At 34.4% G+C, this 27,329-nt stretch overlaps 1 protein-coding gene across 1 annotated transcript; it reads left to right on the top strand.

Annotated features, from left to right (window-relative positions):
* Nucleotides 1–4,210: 4,210 nt before the first annotated feature.
* LOC135153454 (sorting nexin-5-like) lies at nucleotides 4,211–26,458 on the top strand (the record flags this gene model as incomplete). Its single annotated transcript, XM_064096048.1, has 9 exons — nucleotides 4,211–4,315; nucleotides 11,651–11,744; nucleotides 14,589–14,701; nucleotides 15,567–15,756; nucleotides 16,240–16,327; nucleotides 20,361–20,487; nucleotides 21,074–21,163; nucleotides 22,053–22,118; nucleotides 22,449–26,458. Coding segments are annotated over 9 exons (1,014 nt in total), but the record flags the coding sequence as incomplete, so codon positions are not given.
* Nucleotides 26,459–27,329: the final 871 nt, after the last annotated feature.

Genomic DNA, 27,329 nt, shown 5'->3' with positions numbered 1-27,329 from the left:
GACAAGTGTTATTCCATCCCAGTCATTTCACAATGAAATTTCGATACAATTCTGTTGCATGCTCTCGCAAATCACGATATTTCTGGTTAATTTCATAAGTGGGCGAGACACAAAATCGCTTTTGCCTTGTAATGATTTAACAAATATTAAATTGGACTTTTGTGGGGAGGGGTTGATCAGGGCTGGTTTGGTTGTTAGTATATATTGAGTTTATTGAAAAAAAGATTGAAAACTCTCGAAAAAATACAGAGCACAAACACGATCAGCGGTGCACTGTTCAGTGTCGAAAGTATAAAGCTGATTATTTGTCAATCGTTTTAAAACTCAGTCATGTTCAATGTCGCATTTGTGATGCTGAAGGTTGTAAAATCTGAGCTGATCACGTTTTTTTTGTACGTATAAAATTTCCTCCAAATCATGATTTGAAATACATTTACTTTTTTGACTGGGAATGGAGGACATTGAACACATCCTGTGTTTCTCATTATATTGCGTTTTGTATAATGCGTTTTGTAATCAAGTTTTCAATCATGAATCATGTTGCTGTTTAAATTTGGAAACTGACATTGAACACACCCTACATTTATTAAATGTCATAACTTAGAAAGTTGACATAGAGAATGCCTATTTCATGAAACTTGGACATCAGGGATGTATCACCAGGAACATATGCCATGAGTTGCAGGTCACATGATGTAGGTCAAAGCTCAAAGGTCATTTTAAGATTGAAATGAACTTTGACCAAGTTGAGTATCAATATGAAAATCATAACTAAGAAATAAGATTTCGAATTTTCAAGATAATTTTGAAAGTATAATAAGCATTTGTAAAGTGCCATCTGATCTATCTAGAAACAATTATAATCTATTCCGAGGTGCATACATAATCACATGATTTTATAATCTCAGAGCCCTCCCTCATAGCAGGAAAGTGTCAAGAACTCCCTCTTCCCTGCTCAGAGGATATAGGAATACGATTAAACAGAGTTGTCAGAGATGCGCCAGCTGCAGATCACCAATGCATGCAAGGAATGGCTTTAGTTTCTAAGAAGGTGGCGCCATGACGTATATATATTATATAAAATTTATGATTTATAATGGTTATCTTGTATTGGCAGATGGATAAATGTGAATTCATGTCAATAGGCAAAGGTCATTTAGTGGTCATTAAATTGATCAACTTATAACAAAAAACTTAACCAAGGGTTAGGATTTTTTAATATTTAAAGGACAAGTCCACCCCAACAAAAAGTTGATTTTAATAAAAAGAGAAAAATGCAACAAGAATAACAATGAAAATTTCATCAAAATCGGATGTAAAATAAGAAAGTTATGATATTTTAAAGTTTTTGCTTAATTTCACAAAACAGTTATATGCACATCATGGGCTCCGTAACACAAATGTTTGCGATGAATTGCAAATATGAAAGAACCGCACTGATTGGTCCCTGGTCAGTATTTCAACCCTAATGCGCGTGTAACATTGATATTGATCGGTCAGTTCATTTAGCGATTGATCGCTAATCTTTGTGTCACGGAGCCCAAGTCGGTGTGCAAATGAGGAGACTGATGACATCATCCACTCACTATTTCTTTTGTATTTTATTATATGAAATATGAAATGTTTTAATTTTCTCTTCATTGTCAAGTGAAGCAATGATTAATTCCTCCCTGATTATGTGGATTTCGCATTGTTTAATACTGTATTGTTCAGTCAAGTTGGTCCTTATTTTCAAATCTGAAAAAATTAAATATTGCATAATTCACAAAATAAAAAACAAAACAAATAGTGAGTGAGGGACATCATCGTCTCTCTCATTTGCATATCACTGAGTTGGTGCATATCACTGTTTTGTGAAAAATAAGCGAAAATTTAAAGTGTCATAACTTTCTTATTTTACATCCGATTTTGATGAAATTTTCAGCGTTATGCTAGTTTGATTTTTCTCTATTTATTCAAATCAACATTTTTCTGGGGTGGACTTGACCTTTAAGATAATTTTGAAATTTATCAGTCAATATTATAAACATCCAGGGATATAGAAAAGGTATCAGAAATTAGATGAGTAGAATTTCATGGTACACAGTCATTGTCATAATTAATTTCAAATAAATTAACTTTAATAAGAATTTATAATCATCATTTAACAAACAATATTTTACTATCACATTAAATGACTCATTTGAGAAGGTTATTGGATACAGGTTTTTAGTCTTGGTCATATATATCATTTGAGTTCAACAAATTTGAGATTTATTATCAAATGAATGTGTTTTATCCTCTCTTGAAATTAAAAAAATAACTTACTTTACAGGGGCGGATCCAGCCTTCGCCAATAGGGGGGGGGGGGGCCCGGAATTTTTTCAGCCATATTTTCTCGGATCGGCCGCTCAAAGATGATTTTATGGTTTCTTTGAAGGGGTAGTCCTAATAGTCACTTCTTAGCTTTATTCTTATGAATAAACATAACTATATAATATCATAATCCTTATTTACATAATGCGAATTTTTTTGGAAATCTTATGTATTTTTCCGTACATTTTTTTAACATTCTGGGCAATATATGTTATCCTGAAAAAGATGTGTATGCAAATAAATAATTACTACGAACGTGAAGCGCGAGCAGAAATGAACTGACAGAAAAATATCGAGATTTAGACCTACAAACGGGACACTATTCATCTTTTGTAAATCATGAAAAGAATGAGTTTACGGAATCTTCCTACATTAATAATGCGAGCACAAATTAAGCGCGAGCAGAATTTTTTTGATATAGTGATCTGAAACTGGATAATTATTTAAATAGAGAACAAGTTGAGTATCTAAATAAACATGCGCGCGCGTGTTTCATATTTAGACCTAGAATCTAGGCATTCTAAATACATCTTTTATTATGAAAATCAAAGCGTGCGCGAAGCACGAGCTTAAACTATTTGATATTCCGATCTGAAAAAAAGAGTCAATTTCAGCTCTATATCTCAAGCACTTTGTAGGAAAATTGTGAGGTTGATATAGATCGCACTTAATAAAGAACTGATATTTTTCATTATTATTACTTTGAGTTTTAATAGGACCGGGACATCTTAGGACATGCATATGAAAATGACTATCTTCATATTCCTCTTGCTAAGCGCGAGATGAAACAAAAGGGACAGTATAAATATTAAATTAATATCTTATTCATTAATGCTTAATGAGGGCGCGAAATCTGATGACATTATGGCCTGAAAACTGGACATTCCAAGCACTTTTGTAATTATAAATAGGATGCATCAGTTAATATATTTTAACCATCAATGCGAGCGCATATCAAGAGCCAAATTTTTTTGATAAACCTGACTGTCATGAAAAGGGGATTTTAAGTAGTATGTTGTATAATCAATAATGAGACATACATAACTCGTCAATCAAAATGCGAGCGTGCAGCGCTAGCTGATACGTTTTGACAATCAGACCTGAAAAGGGATATTTTGCAAACATGAAAATAATAGCTACCTGACAAATCAAATTTTGCGAGCGTGCAGAGCGAGCAGAAAATGTTTATATTCAGACCATAAAACAGAAATTTTTACAGAGCACTTTTAAAAAATCAATTTGTAAATCAAACAAAATAATGAAAGTTCGATTTCCGAGCTGAAAATTTGAAATATGGTTTGTATATTGAGTTCAAAATTTGATATTTTAAGCTCCATATTGAGCAAGATATGTAAATCACCTAAAAGGCAATGCGAGCGCGAAGCAAGAGCGAAAATTTTATATAGGGACATGATTTTTTTTAATTATTATTTTCCAAGTCTTCCCCTCATCTTATTTCATTCAATTGTCTTCGTCTTATGTTTCCCCTTCTTTTTTCCCTCTCTTTTTCCTTCTTTTTCTTTTTTCTTTCTTTCCCCCTTTTTTCCCCTTTTTTTTTGCTCCGCCAATAGGGGGGGCCCGGGCCCCTCGGCCCCCCCCCCCTGGATCCGCCTATGCTTTAAAAGACAATACTGCTCTGCTATAAATCATTGAAATGTATGCAAATGAGACTACCAGAAGTATTTCTAATTTTTAAACTTGGGTATCACACGATCAAGTAGAGTAACCAACAGTGACATAAAAGCATGAAAACAAAACATGTAAATGTACTAATTATTGTATTAATCCCCTATAACTATAAATGTACAGTGTGTTTCATGCACATGATTTAAAGGATATATATTTTTTTCTATGACAGCTTGAAGAAGATGGCACAGAAGTGACTGTTGAGAGAGTATATGATGATTTTGAATGGCTACAGCATTGTCTCACAACTGATAATGATATTGGAGGCATCATTGTAAGTATTGAACTTAGATATACCTTTATTGATTAATATTGTTCAAACAACAGAAAGAGGTTGCTGGTTATGTGTACCATGTATATATTGCAAGCGGGTTCAATTTATGCATTGATTTAACCATTATTTACCTGGGGGGGGGGTCAATTTGACCCCCTCCCCCTTTACAAATTTCTTCACTATGCCTCTGTGAGAATCTTTTGTGCACCACTCGCTGACTTCTTACTTGCTGATTTTTTTTACCCTTGCGGATCTTTTGGCCATACACCCAGGTATGCGATTTTGAAATTACGCAACATTTTGTATTGTGCATGTCAGACCAAAGTTGCTGAAAAACATGACCTTATGTACACAGTCAATGCAAATTGTGTTTTCAATAAAAATCCTAAATGTATGATTATATTTACTTTTGCAGGTTTGAATTGATTTATTTTATATGCTATTTATGATTGCAAAAGTGTCCCTGACAAAGTTCATAAAGAAACAAACAAGGTTAAAAAATAAATACATTATCATTTAAAAAGCAATAAAATACATAGGGAATTAGTTATGTTTTGGTAATTTTTGTCTCACCTGCATAGCAGAGTGAGACTATAGGCGCCGCTTTTCCGACGGCGGCGGCGGCGGCGGCGTCAACACCAAATCTTAACCTGAGGTTAAGTTTTTGAAATGACAGCATAACTTAGAAAGTATATGGACCTAGTTCATGAAACTTGGCCATAAGGTTAATCAAGTATTACTGAACATCCTGCCTGAGTTTCATGTCACATGACCAAGGTCAAAGGTCATTTAGGGTCAATGAACTTAGACCATGTTGGGGGAATCAACATCAAAATCTTAACCTAAGGTTAAGTTTTTGAAATGTCATCATAACTTAGAAAATATATGGACCTAGTTCATGAAACTTATACATAAGGTTAATCAAGTATCACTGAACATCCTGCATGAGTTTCACATCACATGACCAAGGTCAAAGGTCATTTAGGGTCAATGAACTTTGGCCGAATTGGGGGTATCTGTTGAATTACCATCATAACTTTGAAAGTTTATGGATCTGATTCATGAAACTTGGACATAATAGTAATCAAGTATTACTGAACATCCTGTGCAAGTTTCAGGTCACATGATCAAGGTCAAAGGTCATTTAGGGTCAATGAACTTTGGCCAAATTGGGGTATTTGTTGAATTACAGCCATAAATTTGAAAGTGTGTTGGTCTAGTTCATAAAACTTGGACATAATAGTAATCAAGTATCACTGAACATCCTGTGCGAGTTTCAGGTCACATGATCAAGGTCAAAGGTCATGTAAGGTCAAAGAACTTTGGCCACGTTGGGGGTATTTGTTGAATTGCCATCATATCTCTATAAGTGTATTGGTCTAGTTCATAAAACGTGGAAATAAGAGTAACCAAGTATCACTGAACATCTTGTGCGAGTTATAGTAGTTTTCAAAATCAGCACTGCTGCTATATTGAATCGCGTGATGCAGGTGAGACGGCCAGAGGCATTCCACTTGTTTGTAGATATTTGTTGGAAATATGAAAATTGATATTTTCACCCAAAATTAGCTCTCTCCCAGCTATATAAAGTGAGTCAAAGGCAAAAACTTAAACAAAAACCATATTTAGAGCAATATTTTTGATAAAAAATGTAAACAATTTTTTTATTAAAGATTTTATTGCTTCAAAATAGAAGCAATATAATAAATCATACATTAGTAGAAAACATGTTACAATTCAGCAAGAACATCTTGAGAATTGCTCAGTGGATTCCATTTATCAAGGTGAACTGAAAGTCTGCCTTGTTTTTAATACTGCGATTGCTTGCTCTACTTTTTGTAAAAAAATAATGTCTGTGAAAGTGTTTGAAGACCAGCATTTTCTCGTATTTTTGTTTATGAATAAAGAATTTTGCATAAAATATTGTGGTGATGGTAAGACTATTTTTTCTTTTGACTCCAAAACAAAAATAGGCAAATAAGAATGTTTAAATTGACTAACCATTTGTTCAATTCATTCAAAAATATTTCAATAACTTGACGACAAAAACAGGTGAATAAGATCTTGGCTTTCGTACTGACAAAAATGACATCTTCGAAAATATAAACAATTTGTTGAAGATTTTACTATACAGTCTTTTAGTTTAAATCCGGCTCACTGCACATTCAACTTTTCACAGCGATTGCGCGCAATTGATATCTGAAAGGGAGGGGGGGGGGTGGTCAAATTGACACCCCCAGAATATCCTGGTCTGAAATAGCCCAAGTAAATTAGCGTTAAGGCCACTGCACACTTTACAATTAGTCTGCAATCTGACATTGGAATTAACTTATAAAATTTTATGTTAATATTGAGACATGGAATATCTTTCTGTGTAATGTTCTAAATCATCATGCGAATACCTATATTCAAATCTGTGACTATGTCTTAATTCTAATTAGAATAAAAGCAAATTTAATATCTAGTCGTAATGACCTCAAAGCAATCATTCGATTGGCTATTATTTTGAATTAATTTTGCCCCTATGCCAAAACAAAGGCTTGCAATCCAAAATTGTGATATTAATATTTATTTCAGTAATATGGGCCTCAAATAAGATACTTTTCATTCACATTGTCAAAAAATGAGCAAAATGCGATTCATTCCAAAATCTTCTCATAGACCTGTCATAAGGTGTGCAATGGCATTTAAGCATCTCAAACTATTTTTTTACAAGCCTCTATACTGTCTGAACCTTTTCATTCTTTTTAAAACCCTCAGTCATGGATAAATAAATATGTATGTTTGATAGATTAAATAATGAATTCTGAAAGTGGTTTACCAAACACAAAAATGTTAAACCCCAATATCTATAACATATTATGCAAACTCTTTTTTATTTCCCTGCTAATCGTGAGGCAAAACCATCATTGGAGGAGGCAAACTCCTGTTACCAACCATGGAAAACCTCAATCACCCCAGGCCAGTTATTTCAGTATCTAAACATGCGTTTCTTGACCTCGATGGGTCCGAAAAAAACTAAACCGCAATTCATATACGCAGCGTGCCGATTCAAGCAAACTCGCTCGCCATGGCATGCAGTCATTTTTTTTCTCTTTAATAGTTTCCTTATTTCGGGGCTGATTTTATTGATTCGAAACTGAAAACAGAATAACATTGGATTTCAAAATAATATGCCTTTGAAAATTTGATTAAATATCAAATACAATTATTTGATTCCGAAAGGCCTGCTACAGGCAGAGCTGCTCTTACGTAATACCAGCTGTTGTTTATGGTTTCTATGTTTCCTCTTACTTTTCCTTCTTTGCGTTTATTTTTGGTTTATTTTCATGTTAATCTTTCTTTCTTTCCTTTCTTGGCTTTTATCTTTCTTCCTTCCTTCGGCTTCTATCTTTAATTCTCCTTTGATTTAATAGCAGTGTTTTATTTTTTCTAGTATATCATAACATGTGACCTAGGTTATCATTACACCATGACAGGACCAGGCTGCAATATGAAGAATAGAAAATATGGGCAAAAATGTGAGGGGTCGGACGTACATCAGACAAAAGCAGGTCTTATGCTTTTAGAGTTCATGTCAAAATCTCTGTGATATTTGTGATGCAGGTACTAAAATTCTAATATGAGCTGTTAGCTAAAGGATGAATCTTAAAAGAAATGAAGCAAAGAAATTGATAGGCATTGCCTTGTTTTAATTACAGGCTGATCTATTTGGGGTCGGACGTACACTTTGAAGGGGTCGGAGGAACATTGTGCAAAATATTTGCACACTGTACGTCCGACCCCCTTTCAAGATCAGTTACACAAAACATAGACATTCTAAACTGGAATTTTTTTAATTACATACTGTTTGGTTAGTTGTCTTTCACATAAGACGGAATTAACAAATGAATCTGATGCTGGTGAAGAGTTATGCTTGATTAAAATTGACATGCATTCAGACAGTGTACGTCCGACCCCCATACTGATTTTCTTACAGTCAAGCGAAATGCTCCTCACATCTATTACAAATGAGTCAGAGGGGTTAAACTGTTTCCATTTTGATATCTACATTTTTAGACCACATCAATAACACAACAACAGAACTATTCACACAATGCAGGATATTTTTTACTGTTAAACTTCAAGTAAAATGTATCATTTTTAATGGTTTGCAAAAGACACGACAAAGAATTTCTTCAACATTAAAAAACTTATCCTGTTACAAACTTTGTTTAAACAAGGTGGGTTACGAACCATGAGTCTTCCCTGATGTTGCAATCAATAAAACATGCAATATGACCTTTTGACCCCTAGATGACCTTTGATCTCTCCATCTTCATTAACGAACATTTGGTATTAACCACTAATCATTTGTTACAAGTTTGAACAATATTGAAGCACAAAAAAAAGAAATTCAATTTAAACAAAAACTGTCAAAAAATTACTGAATGGCCTCTTATCATTTGACCCCTAGATGACCTTTGACCTCATCAACACACACATGGTATCAACCAGGGATCATTTGTACCAAGTGTGAACAAGGTTGATGCAGAAAAAAAGAAATGAGAACAAGTCAAAATCAAATGAATAACCCTTCACATTTTCATAACTTACACCCCTATAGGCAAAAGTAGAATAGTCTTGACATCCATGTATCATTATAGCAAATGGGCAGATCTATTTCCCATAGAGGGGCAACTGCTGTATCTGAGATTGAGGGGAAAAAGCAATTTCTTCTTTTATATGGAACTTCTTTGTTTATCAAATTTCTCACATATTTGTATGTTTTTAATTTTGATTTTCTTTTTAATTTCCTGCAGGCTATTATTCAATCATAATTACCACTAAATTCATTATGAGTGATAATTTGAGATGAATGAAGACAGTTTCCATTGAATATGCACAAAAAACACAAATAAATCATCATTTCTTGAAGATGATATCATCATATGAAAATCTACATATTGTCAAAAATGTGTGGTATTTTGTGTGAAATTGGTCTCAAAACTTGTGCAAGACTTCAAAGAAAAAAACGATATAATTATACAGCGATATCTAGGTGTGTTAAAGAATTATCATGCAAAATGTTACAGATGGAAGGTGACTTTTGCCCCCAGTATTAGTTGGGTAAAGAAAATACAAAAAAGGTCATTGTTAAGCTAGGTTGAAATTGAAATTTGTATTCAATTTTGAAAGATTGATATGAGTAAAAGATTTTATGATATTAAAATTTTGCAAAAAACATCTAAGCAGTGCAAGATAACTTCATAAAAAGAAGTTTCAAAGGGGTCGGACGTACAGGGGGTCGGACGTACAAAGAAGTTGTACGTCCGACCCCCAATTAACTTGAAATCCCGGACTAGTGGTGAGCTACCTTCTGGTGCATATATCAAACAAACCAAGCTTGCTTTGCATCTGACTTTTGGAAAATTTGTCTGCCTTTTTTTTTGCTTGTAAGATAAAAAGTGTATGTGAAAAGGGGTCGGACGTACATTTGAAAGTGCCTGCTTTAAATATATTTGGTTTAAAAAATATAAGAAAAATAGAAAAAACCTAACTTTTTTTTTAGAAACCTGACATAATAACAACTTGGACAACATCCAACGTTGATCATGTCAAAGCTTATATAAGGTTTAAAATTTGTTGCAAACTTGACCTTTTAGAATAAGTAAAATTATATTTTGTTTCTATGGTGACTTCAATGCCTTGCCAAAATGAAACGATACATTGTTTGAAATTATTTCTTTCAGATTTATACATTTCAGTGTCTTAGCTTTCAAGTGATACCTAATTTGTTCTGTTTGTAGGATTTTGAAATTTTGACCTAAAGGTTTACTATTTTATGGAACAGCCCTTCTTTCTCTTTCTGCCTTTCTTTATTTATTTCATACGCAGCGTGACAATTCAATCTAAGTCTGCGGAACACAAGCGCATGCAATCATTTTTATTGTCTCACTTGTATAGCAGAGTGAGACTATACAGTAGGCGCCGCTTTTCCGACCGCTGCGGCGTCAACACCAAATCTTAACCGAAGGTTAAGTTTTTTAAATGACAGCATAATATATGGACCTAGTCCATGAAACTTAGCCATAAGGTTAATCAAGTATAACTAAACATTCTGCCTGAGTTTCAAGTCACATTACCAAGGTCAAAAGTCATTTAGGGTCAATGAACTTAGACCATGTTGGGGGAATCAACATCAAAATCTTAACCTAAGATTAAGTTTTTGAAATGTCATCATAACTTAGAAATATATGGACCTAGTTCATGAAACTTGGAAATAAGGTTAATAAAGTATTTCTTAACATCCTGCCTGAGTTTCAAGTCACATGACTAAGGTCAAAGGTCATTTAGGGTCAATGATCTTTGGCCAAATTGGGGGTATCTGTTAAATTACCATCAAAAGTTTGAAAGTTTATGGATCTGATTCATGAAACTTTAACATAAGAGTAATCAAGTATCACTGAACATCTCATGCAAGTTTCAGGTCACATGACCAAAGTCATTGAACTTTGGCCATTTTAGAGGTAATTATAAGATTGCTGTCATAACTTTCAAAGTTTATAGATATAGTTTATAAAATGTTGATATAGGGGTAATCAAGTATCACTGACAAGTTTTAGGTCACATGATGAAGGTCAAATGTCACTGAACATAGTATTTTATCATTATATGAATGGTGTTTTTTGTGAATAATTATTTTATAGTAGTTTTCGAAGTCAGCACTGCTGCTATATTGACTCGCGTGATGCTGGTGAGACTGCAAGTAGCGTTCCATTTGTTTCTCTTTAATAGTTTCCTTTTTTCGGGGCCGATTTTCTTCGTTCGAAATTGAAAACAAATTAACATTTAATTCTAGAATACAATATGCCTTTGAAAACTTGATTAAATATCAAATACAATAATTCAATTCTGAAAGGCCTACTACAGGCAGAGCTGCTCTTTCGTAATATCACATCTGTTGTTTATGGTCTAACCCTCCTGTGGAGGAGAAATGTTACATAAGAGGGATTATTGGGCGATACAGGCACTTGGGAATGAAATATCTTGGTTCCTCCAACGAGGATTTTTTTATCGGGGTATACGACAGCAGCAAAGCCCTGGGCTAGTGCGGTCGCCTCTGCAACAAGGGTTTGACGTAATGATCCAATTCATTAAAATTTACTTTATTTTTTTATACAAAGGTTAACTTTCAATTATATTTCTTTAGTAAAAAAAATTGTTTTGCACTGGAGGGCAAGTATTGAAACTGAAAAATCTTGGGTTAAAGACAAATGACTCTTGTCAGTCAACTTAAATCAAACATAAGGGTTGGCTACTGTTTTCCATGACAATATAAATATTATTTTATAGGTGCCCCCATTGCCTCCAAGGCCTGTATCATCAGCTGCTGAAAGTGCTGCAAAATCCAGGAAGGAACTTGGAGAGGAAAGTACAAAGGTCAAAGGTAAGTTTTCCATCATCCATTAGTTTTATGCATGGATTTCTTAGTATAATTTTTAGTCGAAAAGCAGGCGATCCTGCATCTTTTCATCTTTTAAAATGTTGTCATACTTGATATATTGGGTAATTAATAACCTAAAGGTGCATAGAAATATGGTGTATTTTATTTTAGTGATTTTTCAATATATAATTGATGACTTTAAGATCACATAGATATTTGAATGAAATTTGTCAATTTATTGTGTGGTTTACATTCATGGGATGTATACCTGTTATTGTAAAGTAGTGCTGGGCGATATTTCGATATTGAAAAAATAATGAATAATGATAGTGGTTTCATGATATCTATATTTTGATGTTAATAGATGCTCTGAAATCTTATCTGTAATGCAATTTAAAAAATTAAATTTTGTTCATGCTTGAGAGAACATGGGACGTTTTTGTCGGGGGTTCAAAAAGAGGCTTGCGCCAGAATGGCGGAATATGAGTAATATGATGATCAGACTTCGTGCTAATCAGCAGACTTTCTCTTAACCTTTTCATTATCTGTGCCATAATTTTCGAATTATGCTGTCAAATTTTGTTTACATATTTATTTATTTACTTGAATTATTTTGTTTTTTCATTTAAACTTTTACCTTTTAATTTTCCTTCATGAGTAAAAAAAGAAGACTTTTTGTCAACCCAAGCAAGGAGATTTGCATTATTAATTGGGAAAACTTGTAATCATTCAAATCCTTTTATTAAGTGAAACAAATTATGTTATGGTACCTTTAAAAGACATGAATCCATTTTCAAGATATTATTGATTCCTTGACCAAGTTTAATTATATGCTCGACAGGACAAACAGGAAGGGATTAATGTCTTTCAATGGCAATGGTGTATTGAGTCAATTTTGAAGGAGCTAGGTATGGCAGATCGGGTAACATGTATTAAAAAGTTGTGAGCGAGCAAAGCAAGAACGCAAATATTCCCACTTTTTGTCTCACCTGCGAAGCAGAGTGAGACTATAGGCGCCGCTTTTTTGACGGCGGCGGCGTCAACACCAAATCTTAACCCAAGGTTAAGTTTTTGAAATGTCATCATAACTTAGAAAACATATGGACCTAGTTCATGAAACTTGGACATAAGGGACCTAGTTCATGAAACTTGGACATAAGGTAAGTCAAGTATTACTGAACATCCTGCTTGAGTTTTACGTCACATGATTAAGGTCAAAGGTCATTTAGGGTCAATGAACTTTGGCAAAATTGGGGGTATTTGTTGAATTACCTTCATAACTTTGAAAGTTTATTGGTCTAGTTCATAAAACTTGGACATAAGAGGAATCAAGTATCACTGAACATCCTGTGCCAATTTCAGGTCACATGACCAACATCAAAGGTCAATGAACTTTGGCCATAATGGGGGTATCTGTTGAATTACCATCATAACTTCAAAAGTTTATGGATCTGATTCATGAAACTTATACATAAGAGTCATCAAGTATCACTGAACATCTTGTGCGAGTTTCAGGTCACATAACGATAGTAAAAGGTAATTTAAGGTCATTGAACTTTGGCCATTTTAGAGGTAATTATTAGATTGCTGTCATAACTTTCAAAGTCTATAGATAAAGTGTATAAGATGTGGATATAGGGGTAATCAAGTGTCACTGACAAGTTTTAGGTCACATGATCAAGGTCAAATATCAATGAACTTAGTATTGTATCATTATATGAATAGTGTTTTTTGTGAATAATTATTTTATAGTAGTTTTCAAAGTCAGCACTGCTGCTATATTGAATCGCGTGATGCAGGTGAGACTGCCAGAGGCATTCCACTTGTTTTTATTACAATATCAAATTTTGTGATAGATTTTGACTTAATATTCAGAAAAACTTGAAATCTATCTTTCCTTTTATTTCCTTTCCACTTTTTTTTCTTGGTCATGATTTTTTTTAATCGAGGGAGGGGGAGCATCCCCGAGCCCCCACTCATCTCTATGACACCGTTCAAAAGGCACCATAACGTTTGTAGCACACAATGAAAGGATTTGAGAAAAAAATACACGCTCTCCCATACTTCGGTTGAAAAAATAAATTGTTTTTGCTTGAAGAAGGAATATTCAAAGCTAAAAGAGAACATGTTAAAAAGAAACAACAGAACAATTCAAGAAAATAAATAGATTTGAAAATGAATTTTGACCGCATAATTCGAAAATTATGCCAAAGATAATGAAAAGGTTAAGAGGAAGTCTGCTGATTAGAAAGAAGTCCGATCATCATTTTTATCATTATATGCCATTTTGGCGCAAGCCAAGCATGAACGAAACTAAATTTTTTTAATGGCATTTGAAAGATAAGACTTCAGAGCACCTATTAACTACAAAATATAGACATCATAATTTCGAAAAAAAATTTATAGACTTCAAATCTGTCCCGATTTTTTTTTATACGCACTGTATATTGACCACAGATGCTGCTCTGTATTGCTTTAAACCAAATCAGAACTTTGTTGATACCCAAATGACCTCATGTCATGGACAAGCAGCGATGAAAGCCGTACTTTGATTTCTCCCTTCCTTGCCCTTACAGAATTGGAGTTCAGAATGAACGTATTATATTGAATTTTCAGACTACCGGATATATTGTGTTATTGGCAATATTTTGCTGGTGATAATTGACGACTGGAATCAAATACATTGACCAACTTTATTGTAAAGCTCCTACAATAAAATTATTTCCACAAATGATTTGCAATGCCCTTGCTAATTTCATATTGTGGCTGAAGCTTTGTTTGTACTTACAAAGATTTTGTAACTTTGTCTCTTTTTTTTTAAGATATAAATTTTGTCTTATTAATCAGGTGATGAGTTTCATAAAGAATGCCGTCATTTAGAGAAATACCTCAGCCTAGTCATCAAGCACTGTACCTTGGGCAAGGATGAAACTCTAGCAAAATTCCTCACATCTACAGATGTAAGTTAATGTCATTCATTATTTCAATAATTTTGTCATTATTTTTAAAGTTGTATTGCAAAGTGTTCATAAATTTTGATATACCGCCACCAAACAAACCTTGAAGGGGGGGTATAAGAATCGGCCTACGGTTGGATGGTCGGTAAATTTCATATCTTGCAGGTCAAAATGTTTCATCCTTTCAATGCTTTTCAGACTTATTACACACAGTTGACTTGGAGTGAAGATTTGAAATACACATGTTTGATGGGTACTTTGTTGCTATTGTAATGACAGGGGTATTAATGACATTATAATTTCTCTGTATCCAGAAATTCGCCACCATTCATTGTGTACTAGTCATATGGACATTTCAACAAGATCTGACCTCAATTAATATTTTCCAGTTCGGAAATGCATTTAATGCGTTATAAAATGCATTAGTTCACAGAGGTTTGGCCTAATACCCTGTGTCTGTGCAGTGCCCCTTGTCTGTACATGTGGGTATCTGCATGATTCTCATTAAGAAGATATCTAGCAACTGCAAACTGTACATTGGCAATACATAGACATAAATGTTCATTTAAAGATCCAAGTCAAAATGTTGAAATGCTATTGAATTTGAAGCATTTCATGATAAGCCCACTAAATGCAGGCAAAGAGCACCGTTGTTTTTTCAATTAAAAAGATGACACGCTGTTGTTTTTTTCAAGAGAAAAACCTACCATATGTATTTTGCTCAAATTTTGATGAGATTTCAAAACACTCTTGAGAATATAAGAAACACCATTAACTGAAACTTTTATTGAATTTGAAAGAGATTCATATCTAAAGGGGAAGTTCATTATAGAAATAATTATTTGTTTTTTATTTATTACCTGTCCAGCCACCCATACGTGCCAAGGTGAAGCGAGGTCTTTTCTCTAACCTGACACAGAAGATGTCAGAGGTTATGAAAGGAGGTCACCAAGACACAGACAGTGGGTTTCAACATGAGAGAGATAGAGCAAATCAGGTGCTACCCATCATGAGAGATCTTAGTCAGGTCTTCAAACTTAGAACAAATCATTTACAAAGTAAGAATTTATTCCATCTTTCATCTGTCTTCCTCTATTAATGCTGGTTGAAGGAGATGCACTAGGAAAGACAACATGTTGCAGTGCCCTTGGCCGACACATGTCAAAGGTCATAAGACTGTGTTGTTGTTATCTTGGGTTTTAAGGCGTGTACCATTCAGATATGCATATTTACGCCTATGATTAATTTGTCTTATTTGTGTGGTAATAAAATTTGGTGCATTATGGATCAGTGCTGCTTTAAGGACCTTAAAAGGACTCTCATATGAAAAATAGCTTTAAACCACTGTTCCCTTTCCATTTAAACTTGGGGTTTAAATTAAAGTACGAATGATAATAAAAAGTACCATCCAAACTTTGTACTTCTGTAACAGTAACTCTCTGAATAATGGTGAAGAGGTGTCAGGATCATATTCTAATAAATATTCATAAAAAGATGCATTTATATTAATATTTTTGATATTTCTTTTTTTAAATATTAAGGGTTATCAGCTGCCTTGAATCATTTTGCAACAGCCTTATGTCTGGTCAGCAGTGCAGAGAAAGATGAAAGACTTATTGAAGGAACCCAGTAAGTGGTCACCAACTAAATTGTTTTCTTTAAACTTACAAAAATAGATGTAAAGTGATTAAGAAGGGTTTTTTTTTCGTAATAGAAAATGTCTTATCAAGGAATATCCATGGGATAAACATATATTAATCCCTAATAATCTTGGGGGTGTTGAAATCACATCTTTAAAAGCAAATATTGGTCTGACATTATACATGAAAAAATAATGAAACAAGACATGAACCTTTCACGTTACTAATTTATCGTGAAAATGTCAAAGGGGACCATTACTCCCCCCCCCCCCCCCGACTGTGAGGGTTAAGCAAACTTGTGATAGTGTGAAAAAGGAGTGACTCTAATCTACTGTAACAGTGTTTCTCAATCTTTAATAACTCAAGGCCCACTTTCACTCTTAACCACTCTCTAGGGCCCATCTTTGTTGAAACTAGCTATGGTTTTTGTCTCGCCTGCATAGCAGAGCGAGACTATAGGCGCCGCTTTTCCGATGGCGGCAGCGGCGTCGTCAACATTGAAATCTTAACCAAGGTTAAGTTTTTGAAATGTCATCATAACTTACAAAGTATATGGACCTAGTTCATGAAACTTGGACATGAGGGTAATAGTGTATCACTGAAGATCCTGCCTGAGTTTCAGGTCACATGATTAAGGTCAAAGGTCACTTACGGTCATCAAACTTTGGCCATGTTACTAGGTTATTTGAGGAATTGTCATCATAACTTTAAAAGTTTATGGATCTAGTTCATGAAACTTGAACATAAGAGCAACCATGTATCCCTAAATATCATGTGCGAGTTTCAGGTCACATGACCAAGGTCAAAGGTCACTTAGGGTCAACAAACTTTGGCCATGTTAGGGTTATTTGAGGAATTGTCATCATAACTTTAAAAGTTTATGGATCTAGTTCATGAAATTTGGACATAAGAGCAACCATGTATCCCTGAATATCATGTGCGAGTTTTAGGTCACATGACCAAGGTCAAAGGTCACTTAGGCATTACGAAACTTTGTGTTTAAGAATGGATCTCATCTGACACCCCAATTTCAAATTCCAAGCTACTTTCACTCGCCCCCCCCCCCCCCCATCCTCGATATCAGCAAAGTCTAATAGACCTTTGCAGGAATGGTAATCCTTAAGTAAACAACCAGATAATCCACCTTCTTCCAAGGAGAAGTGACCTTCATAAGGCCTGGCAGAGAGAGAGAGAAAGAGAGGGAGTTAACTGGGGGTGATTTTTTTTTTTACTTATTGTTTTTTCGGCAATTGTGGGTCATTTTGCATCGTTCAAAATTTCATTTCGATCTTCATCTAAATTTCGAATCGTTTTTAGATATGCTAATGTCCTAAAACAAATAGAATACAAAATTCATTATTTCAAGATTACTGTCAGCCAGGAAGCTCTAAAGAGTTTGTTTATACTATTACGTAAGAAGGACAGCTGCAATCCCACTCCATGCTGTTCATCAGCCTGATGTGGTGGCATGCACGATGTTTTATCGGCTCTTATCAGCAGCTGCAGTCACTAAATCGACCCCACCCCAGTTTAAACGAGAGAAATGAAACTTTCCCAAAAACTGAAAGTGGGGTGTCAATACCCCACTTGAGCTCCCATTGACTAATACGCAAGGCATTATCAGCAGTCAGATGAACCCCACCCCAGTTTAAACGAGAGAAATGAAGCTCTCCCAAAATCTGAAATTGGGGTTTCAAATTCCCCACTTGAGCTCCCATTGACACAACACGCAGGGCAATGGGGTTCCTGTGTTATAAGCTGGTGGGGTATTTTTTAATCACAGGAATTGGTAATGGGGTCAACAAACTTTGGCCATGTTGGGGTTATTTGAGGAATTGTTATCATAACTTTGAATTTTTATGGATCTAGTTCATGAAACGTGGACATAAGAGCAATCAAGTATCCTTGAACATCCTCTGCAAGTTTCAGGTCACATGACCAAGGTCAAAGGTAATTTAGGGTCAACAAACTTTGGTAATGCTGGGGGTATTTGTGGAATTGTCATCATAACTTTAAAAGTCTATGGATCTAGTTCATGAAACTTGGACATAAGAGCAGCAGTGTATCCCTGAATACCCTGTTTGCATTTCAGGAACATGGCCAAGATCAAAGGTCATTTAAAGGTCAATGAACTCTGGCCATGTTGGGAGTATGGGTTGAATTTGCATCATAACTAAGGAAGTTTATGGATCTAGCTCATGAAACATCAACATAAGGATAATCAAGTATGAATGATTGTTTTGCACATGTCTTAGGTCACATGATCATGGTCAATGGTCATTTTGGGTCAAGGGGCATAATATTTTATAATCATATTAGTGCTTTCTTCTGTGAATAATATTCATTAGCTATTTTCAAAGGCAGTACTGCTGCTATATCGCATTTGGTAATGCAGGCAAGACTGCCAGAGGCGTTCCACTTGTTTATTAAAGAAGTGCTCAATATTGAGCAAGGGAACAAATTGACAAAGCTAAATTTTTTTTCTTCATCTCAGGCATTTATTAAACGGTCTGCTGCACACTTAGGTTGTGCAATGTTTGTGAACTTTTTAAACAAAAAAAGTCAGAAAAATATTGAGATAACAATTCTGTGGAGGCTCAATGCCTCTATTATGAATACTCATAATGTTGAACCGAGCTTATAAGAACTTCTTTCATTCTTGTCCTGAGAAATAAAATGGTAATAGGAAGAACAAAAAAGTGAGAATTAATGAATAGGTCATGAAGTACCCCACCAGTCCCCTCCCTTGTTACGTAAATAATTTTGTCAGTTTGAGATCCACTCCTAACGATAATTTTTCTCATATAGGTCTATGAGATAACATTACACATATACTGTATTGATGATTGTCCAAACTATGTGGACTTAAAATAATCCACTTTAATCTGAGTAAAAAGTAAAACTAATTTAAGGACGTTCCACAGTTAAAGTGAAATCCATGTCATTTTCACCAAACTTTGCACATAGATACTTTAGAACCTTAATATTCGAAATATGCAAAAATTAACATAGGTCCATGTGCTTGATTTTTTGCTATAGAGCTTCAAAGTTCACCCAAATTGATGTTCTTAAGAATTGCGCATTCAAAAGAATTTGGCATTGTTAGACCGCCCAAGATTACTACAATCAGTTTAAACCTCTATTACTCAGTCAAAATAAGTGAAAAAGTCATCAAATTTCGCAAGAGAGTTAATAATTGCATCGTTAGAATGGAGAATCTATTTATAGTGCTGTTTGTTTGCAATTTTAAGTTTAACAGCACTGTCAGTTCTTAAAAATGGCGTAAAAGATAACAAAATCCCAATCTGAAAAATGTAAAATTTCAGTAACAAACTACAAACGTACAATAAATGCTGCACTTTATTCAAAATCCATGTCATTTTCACCAAAATTTGCAGAGTTGTAGAGGAAGGTATACCTTAGAGGTACAAACATTAAAAAATAGGTGTTCATGTGCTTGTTTTTAAACTATCAGCATTTTATTAGAGCAAATGTGCTTTTTAAAACACAAAAAATGCGCCGAATGCTTAGTATCTGTGTGGAGAAAAAAATTAAAACCACTCTACCATTTATTCAAACTCGGGGTAATATTCGTGATTCTTGGCAGCACTGCAGAGTAAAGTATTTTGAAATTGTAGAGAACATTTCTTTGAATGGTCCATGGAATAATTCCATTTTTAGCTTCATGAAATAACGCATCGGATCTGCAGTTAAAGTGCAGAAGATGAGAAAAATCAACTCATACCCGCAGCTAATTAATCACATGTTCATCCATTGTGACGTCAGCGCGCAGAGTGTAAACTATGCGCAGATCATAATGCGCACAAACATAACTGTGGAACGTCCTTAAAGCTACAGTGCTACTCAACATTAGACACACAACTTAAAACCCTTCATCTTGAAAATATTGTTGGCCATTCTTTTGGCTCACCTGGAAAAGCTTCATGGCCAACTAATGGAAGGCAGAAAATGAACAATGTTGAAGTCTGTACTGTACTGTATTTGTTACTTTTTCTTAACAGGATCCAGTTGTTGTTTGCCAGAGCCATGGAACATTATTCTCATGGTATAGATGTATTTACAGCTAATCATGAGTCATCATTAGGCTTCTTCTTAGATGTGTATGCTAGATATGCAGAAGCTGAGAAGGTATGTTTGTCAATTAATATTCATTTTAATAGCACATTTTTCGCAAGATATTTTTATGATTATTTCAATACCATGGAAACACTTTACTATCTGTTGGTCTTCACCCAGATTTAATTTTGTTTAAATAGGGTTAAATGGATAAAAATATTGTATTGCTAAAGAGTTGCTAAGTTGAGTGTTGCTTGTTAAATGCTAATGGGAAAAATGTATTTTGAAGATATTTATTGTTACATGATAAGCAATGTTTTTTTTTCATCATTCATTTCTTTCAATCATTTCTTCTATCATACTGATATTGTGATAATTGATAACGTAAATGCCAGGAATACATGTTTTCCATTCAAGCATACCTGCCCTGTGTGTAAAGGTGTACACTTTACCTTCAAAGTGAGTCAATGTATTTTCAGGAAGAAGGGTATGTGCACTTTCTCTTTTGGCTCTTAACACATGATTTAGTCCTACTGATTCACACCTCCTGCAAGGCTAGATTTGAAAAATATATATATCATGCACATAAATAAAATCTATACATTATCTTTGGTGGATATACTGTTCACTCTTTTCTTTCTGGTGATGTCTTGTACAGGAAATGTTGCACAGAAGAACACTGAAATTGGTAGAGTTTGACAGTGCAGTGAAGACACTCAACAAGGCAAACCCTCAGAAGAGACCACTTGTAAGTTCTCAATAGCTTCTAGATGTACAGTACAATAAGTTTGCCCCCCCCCAAAAAAAAAAAAAAAAAAAAAAAAATATATATATATATATATATATATATAATAATAATAAAATAAAAATAAATAAATAATTAAAAAAATAAAAAATAAAATACACAGCACAGCCTTATATCACAAGGAGACAGATAATGGATTTTTATTCCTCTGCCCACCCTAGGTTAAGGCTGGAGGCATTATGTTTCCATCCTTCTGTCTTTTTCATTTTCATTCTAGTGATAACTAAAGAACCATTTGACGGATCAAGTTCATACTTAGGTCAAGTATGCATACAAGTAATAATGATCCGATTAGTTTTGGGGTCACAATGTCAAAGATCACATAGATCATTATATACATGTACCCGAAAGTATCTTGTTCTGGAGATAACTAAAGATCCATTAGAGGTTTCACTTGTAGACTTTGCTCATGTATGCATATATGGAAGTGACAATGATCTGATTATATTTTGGGGTCATTAGGTCAAAAGTCACAGAGGTCATTTTGATATTTTAGAAGTTAGGTGTGTAATATGGCTTGATCTGACTTTTGCTGACACATGAATTGTGACTGTGCAATCAAGAATCTCGTTTCTCTTCATTTGAGTGATCTAATTACAACTATTACCTTTTCTTCGTTGATGACTGAATTTTCATTTGAGAGGCATGTGTGTGTGTGAAGAAATATCTAAACTAACATTTTCTTGGAAAAGAATTCACTTATATGATGTTTAACATTACAACATCTGAATTGGTTGATATGAAATTGCCTTTGCTGGTTATAAACTTCTTATTACTTTAACAAGAATCTACTTAGATATAAGGATATTTCTATTTTGGGTTGTTCTTACAGGCAGAAGAAAACAAGGAGAAGAAGGAGAAAGATTTTAATGACGTCTCAAGAACAGCAAAGAAAGAGGTTAGTATAGATATGTTACAAAGCCAACAAATTTTGTGAAGTCACATACAAGATGATTTGAAATAGTAGAAGCAAGAGGAGGGGTTAGAGAAGGCAAGGGAAGAAGAAGAGAGGGGTAGAGGGGAGGGAGAGGAGGAAAGGTGAGGAGGAGGGGTATTAGGAGAAGATGAGGGAGGGGAAAGAGAGGGGAGGAAAAGAAATTGAAGAAGGATGAGAGGTTTGAGATTTTCCTTTATATAATGATTACATTAAATAATGGTGTGATACTAGTTACAGTGTATAATATTTCCTGAATCTCTTTCCCCGTTTCTCAATTTCTTTAACATTTAGCTTCAGGTGTATAATCATCAACGAGTGATTGAGTTCCAGAAATCATTGGTGCTGTATGCGGAGGCCAACATCAAGACAGCAAGAGACTTGTATGCCCTGCTTGCTAAGGACCTTTCAGAAATCAAACATACCACTCTGTAGATCTCCATCTGTTCTTGTATCATTTTGATATTTCCTGTAGTGTAAGAGAGAAAAATTATTTTTGTACATTTCTCAGGCTTTACACTTTTCATGGATATCATCTTATTTCAAAATATGATGCAATAGTCATAATTTACTTGAGGAGATACAGATGATAAAGTGAAGGTTTTGTGTGAGATATATGTGATTAAAGAATTCCAACTCTGATATGCAATAACATGTAATTAGATTAATATCAAGGATGTATGATGAGGTGTATGAGATAATTGTAAAAAATAAAAAAATAATAAAAATAGATATATCTTGTAGAGCAGAGAAAATATAATTTGTAATCTTTAATTTTATCTGAGGCTCAAGAATGAAAGACTTAAAATACGGAATATAAATAATCCTGCTGTCAGTGTGAGAGACAGTATAACATTTATCATATACTTTCTTGCTCATAGACATATTGGGGTAGGTTTTTTTTTTTCCACTGGGTAATATCAGAAGGTAGCTAGACAGCAATCCTACCATTTCTTGTTAGAGAACTTAGGATTTAATTGGATACATTTTTTGGGTGACTTGCATTAGTTGATTAAAAAAGAGGGTATGCGCGATCTTGTGAATTGATGACATTTGTGATGTCGAAGCCAGACATTCCTCACCTTTGCTGTCATAGAGATTGTACACTTAATGATCTTAGCTTATAAAATTGACTGATATTCATAATTAGGAATGACCACTTATGGACAACCTTATGGAATTCCTCAGATGCACATTATTAATTAAGAAAATATTTTCTTCTTTCTATCTAATATTATCTTTCAAAGTGAAAAGAATTTCTTAATGCCTAAAAACTTCTGGTAAAAACTGTGAGCAGATGGTTTTTGTCTCACCTGCATAGCAGAGTGAGACTATAGGCGCCGCTTTTCCGACGGCGGCGTCAACACCAAATCTTAACCAAAGGTTAAGTTTTTTTAATGACAGCATAATTTAGAAAGTATATGGACCTAGTTCATGAAACTTGGCCATAAGGTTAATCAAGTATTACTGAACATCCTGCCTGAGTCTCAGGTCACTTGACCAAGGTCAAAGGTCATTTAGGGTCATTGAACTTAGACCATGTTGGGGGAATCAACATCAAAATCTTAACCTAAGGTTAAGTTTATGAAATGTCATAACTTAGAAAATATATGGACCTAGTTCATGAAACTTGGACATAAGGTGAATCAAGTATTACTGAACATCTTGCCTAGAGTTTCGAGTCACATGACCAAGGTCAAAGGTCATTTAGGGTCAATGAACTTTAGCCAAATTGAGGGTCTCTGTTGAATTACCATCATAACTTTGAAAGTTTATGGATCTGATTCATGAAACTAAGACATAAGACTAATCAAGTATCACTGAACATCATGTGCGAGTTTCAGGTCACATGATCAAGGTCAAACGTCATTTAAGGTCAATGAACTTTGGCCAAGGGAGGGGTATTTGTTGAATTACCATCATAACTTTGACAGTTTATTGGTCTAGTTCATACAACTTGGACATAAGAGTAATCAAGTATCACTGAACATCCTGTGCAAATTTCAGGTTACATGACAAAGATCAAAGGTCAATGAACTTTGTCCGTTTTTGGGGGTATCTGTCAAATTACCTTCATAACTTTGAAAGTTTATGGACCTGATTCATGAAACGTGGACATAAGAGTAATCAAGTATCACTGAACTTCCTGTGCCAGTTTCAGTTCACATGACCAAGGTCAAAACTCATTTAAGGTCAATGAACTTGGCCATGTTGGGGTATTTATTGAATTACCATCATAACTCTGTAAGTGTATTGGTCTAGTTCATAAAACTTGGACATAAGAGTAATCAAGTATCATTGAAAATCTCTTGCGAGTTTCAGGTCACATGACCAAAGTCAAAGGTCATTGAACTTTGGCCATTTTGGAGGTAATTATTAGATTGCTGTGATAACTTTCAAAGTTTATAGATATAGTTTATAAAATGTGGATATAGGGGTAATCAAGTATCACTGACAAGTCTTAGGTCACATGATCAAGGTCCAATGTAATTTATTGTCAATGAACGTAGTATTGTATCATTATATGAATGGTGTTTTTTGTGAATAATTATTTTATAGTAGTTTTCAAAGTCAGCACTGCTGCTATATTGAATTGCGTGATGCAGGTGAGACTGCCAGAGGCACTCCACTCGTGTTTAGATGCATCATGTTACAGTCTCTAATTTTATTCTTGCCCATTATTACCCCAGTAATGTTGTCAAATAAAAAAATGAGTGATATTTGAGTCCACATCTTTCTAGTAGCTTTTAATCAGTAATTTTAAAGACCCACAAGTCAATGATGAAATCCCAAAGGTAATTTTATTATACGCCCGTTCTACTGGGCTTATTATGGTATCATGCTCGGTGTCAGTCCGTCCGTTTGTTAACTTTCCTTTGTAAACGCGATAACTTTAGTTTAACTTAACCGAGGCTCATAATTTGGTGTGTATAATACCAGCATGGATCCCAGGAAGCCTTTGGATTTTTAGGTCAAAAGGTCAAATGTCAAGTTCACAGTGACATGTTTTCACCTTACCCTTCTGAAGTCCTTGTAAATGCGATAACATTAGTTAAACTTAACCAAGGCTCATATAATTTGGTGTGTATGATACTAGTGTGAATCCTTGAAAGCCTATCGATTTTGAGGTTAAAGGTCAAGGTCACGGTGACATGCTTTCATCTTACCCTTCTGAAGTCCTTGTAAATGCAATAACTTCAGTTTAACTTAACCTAGGCTCATATAATGTGGTGTGTATGATACTAGCATGGATCCCGGAATTATATTGATTTTGAGGTCAAAAGGTGAAAGGTCAAGTCGCCACCTTCCACTTTTCTTGCTTGACCAATTACTCCATTTCCGCATTACAGGCGGGCATATTATGTGCTCGCCCCAGCGTTACTCTTGTTTAATAAATGTCATATTCCAAGAAGGATTTGAGCCTGCGACCCCTGTGTGGGACATTGCTCAGTACCATACAGCCTAATTTACAAAGATATTATTATTGCTTTGGGTTTATTCCCCTCCCCCTGGCCCTCCCTTCATTTCCCTCTCCCCCTCCTTGTATTATGAACTTCAGTCAATATTATGATATGCTGAGATTATTTGTTGTATGATCTCTATGACGGCAAAGGCGAGGACTGTCTGGCATTGACGTCACACACGTCAAGTCACGTGATCGTGCATACCCTTTTTTAAGGGATGGAGCTTAGCTATCATGAGAAGTGAAAAAAAAAAGCTATTTATTGATTTTTCGGGGGAAAAAATTGTTTTCCTTTTTTAGAATCACCATAGAAAATTACTTTAGATATGTTAATTTCATTTTTTGCACATTTTGATTACAGGGGCCCTGTTAGACTGGTCAGCTATATGAAGGTTGAATGAAAGAAATAAGCCAAAAACTAGAAGGTCAACATTCCAAGAATGTCATGAGGGCTGTAATACATGTATGCTTTGCAAGACAATGAAAGTGCCTTTTATAAGTCTTTTATAATGTCCTTGGCATTCAAAATAAATATGTATATTTCATCATGCTTTTCATGATCACAAATATCCATTCATGTTTCTGATTAATTCCTTGAAATATCATTTTTGCATGGTTGATGTTGTGACAAAGATTCAAATTAGGTATTTTTTTAATTGAACAATTAAATTTTCTCAATTTTTAGAAATTTTTTTTTCAAATTGAACTGTTGAAAGTTTTCTATTTATAATATTGCATGTATGGACCAAAGAAGACAATTTTTGTATGCTTTATCTATTTGAATGAATGAATGAATTGGCTGTAGTGATTACACATTTCCTTATTTGTTCGACTAGTTGTAGGAAGTTTAGTTAGTAATAATCACTCTCCAATAATGTCATTTTGACAATAAATTATCCCAAAGTCAACAAGGCCAACTCAGTTATTAGCTTCTGATGGATTATGAAGTAGTGCTATAAATGAGCATAAGCTTTCATCTTGTACTCATCAGAGTACAACTCATGTATGAAAAGGAAGGTATAATCAAGCATTGTAATTGGAAAATAAAAGAGAGATCTCTGGTACATTGTCTAAAAACAATAGTAAATCAACTGGTCAGTTTAACCAAAATAAATAAGTAAACATAATTAATCTGAGCATAGCACAAACTTGACCTTGTTTGAATGCAAAACTTCAGGTTTATAATTATCAGACTGCATTCTCCATGGTCAAATCAAGTTGGTCTGTGTGAATGTAGAAAATTATGTATTTAACATTTTCAGTTGCTTAACTAGTTTCAAGTGTCCATTCCATAATGTATGACTTTCAAATGTGTGCTGTATGATTAGTATTGTTGATTTATGGGCATTTATCAGGCAAAACTGATTTGTAGTAAAACTGAAATGGGACTATAAAATAGAAATGTCGTTTCACAAGACTCTTGATTTACCAATTCACTTAAAGAATTCACTAGATTCTCCCCCAGAATTAAGTGATATCTAGTGATATATTATATATATATATAATGAACTCTCTATGAAGAATATGTTTGCTGGCAAACATTGCAAGGAGTAGAATACAGTGAACTGATTAGAATCAAACTTGGAATGGATAAACGTAGATGTTAATCACATAGGGCAATTCCGTTGTAGTAGAAGACAAACCCCTGTTACGAACCATGGAATCACCCCAGGCCAGTTATTTAAGTATCTAAACATGTGTTTCTTGACCTC

This window comes from Lytechinus pictus, chromosome 3 (genome assembly GCF_037042905.1).
Source record: "Lytechinus pictus isolate F3 Inbred chromosome 3, Lp3.0, whole genome shotgun sequence".
Taxonomy (NCBI): domain Eukaryota; kingdom Metazoa; phylum Echinodermata; class Echinoidea; order Temnopleuroida; family Toxopneustidae; genus Lytechinus; species Lytechinus pictus.
The sequence above is the reverse complement of the archived record's forward strand: the minus strand, read 5'-3'. Positions and strand labels throughout refer to the sequence as shown.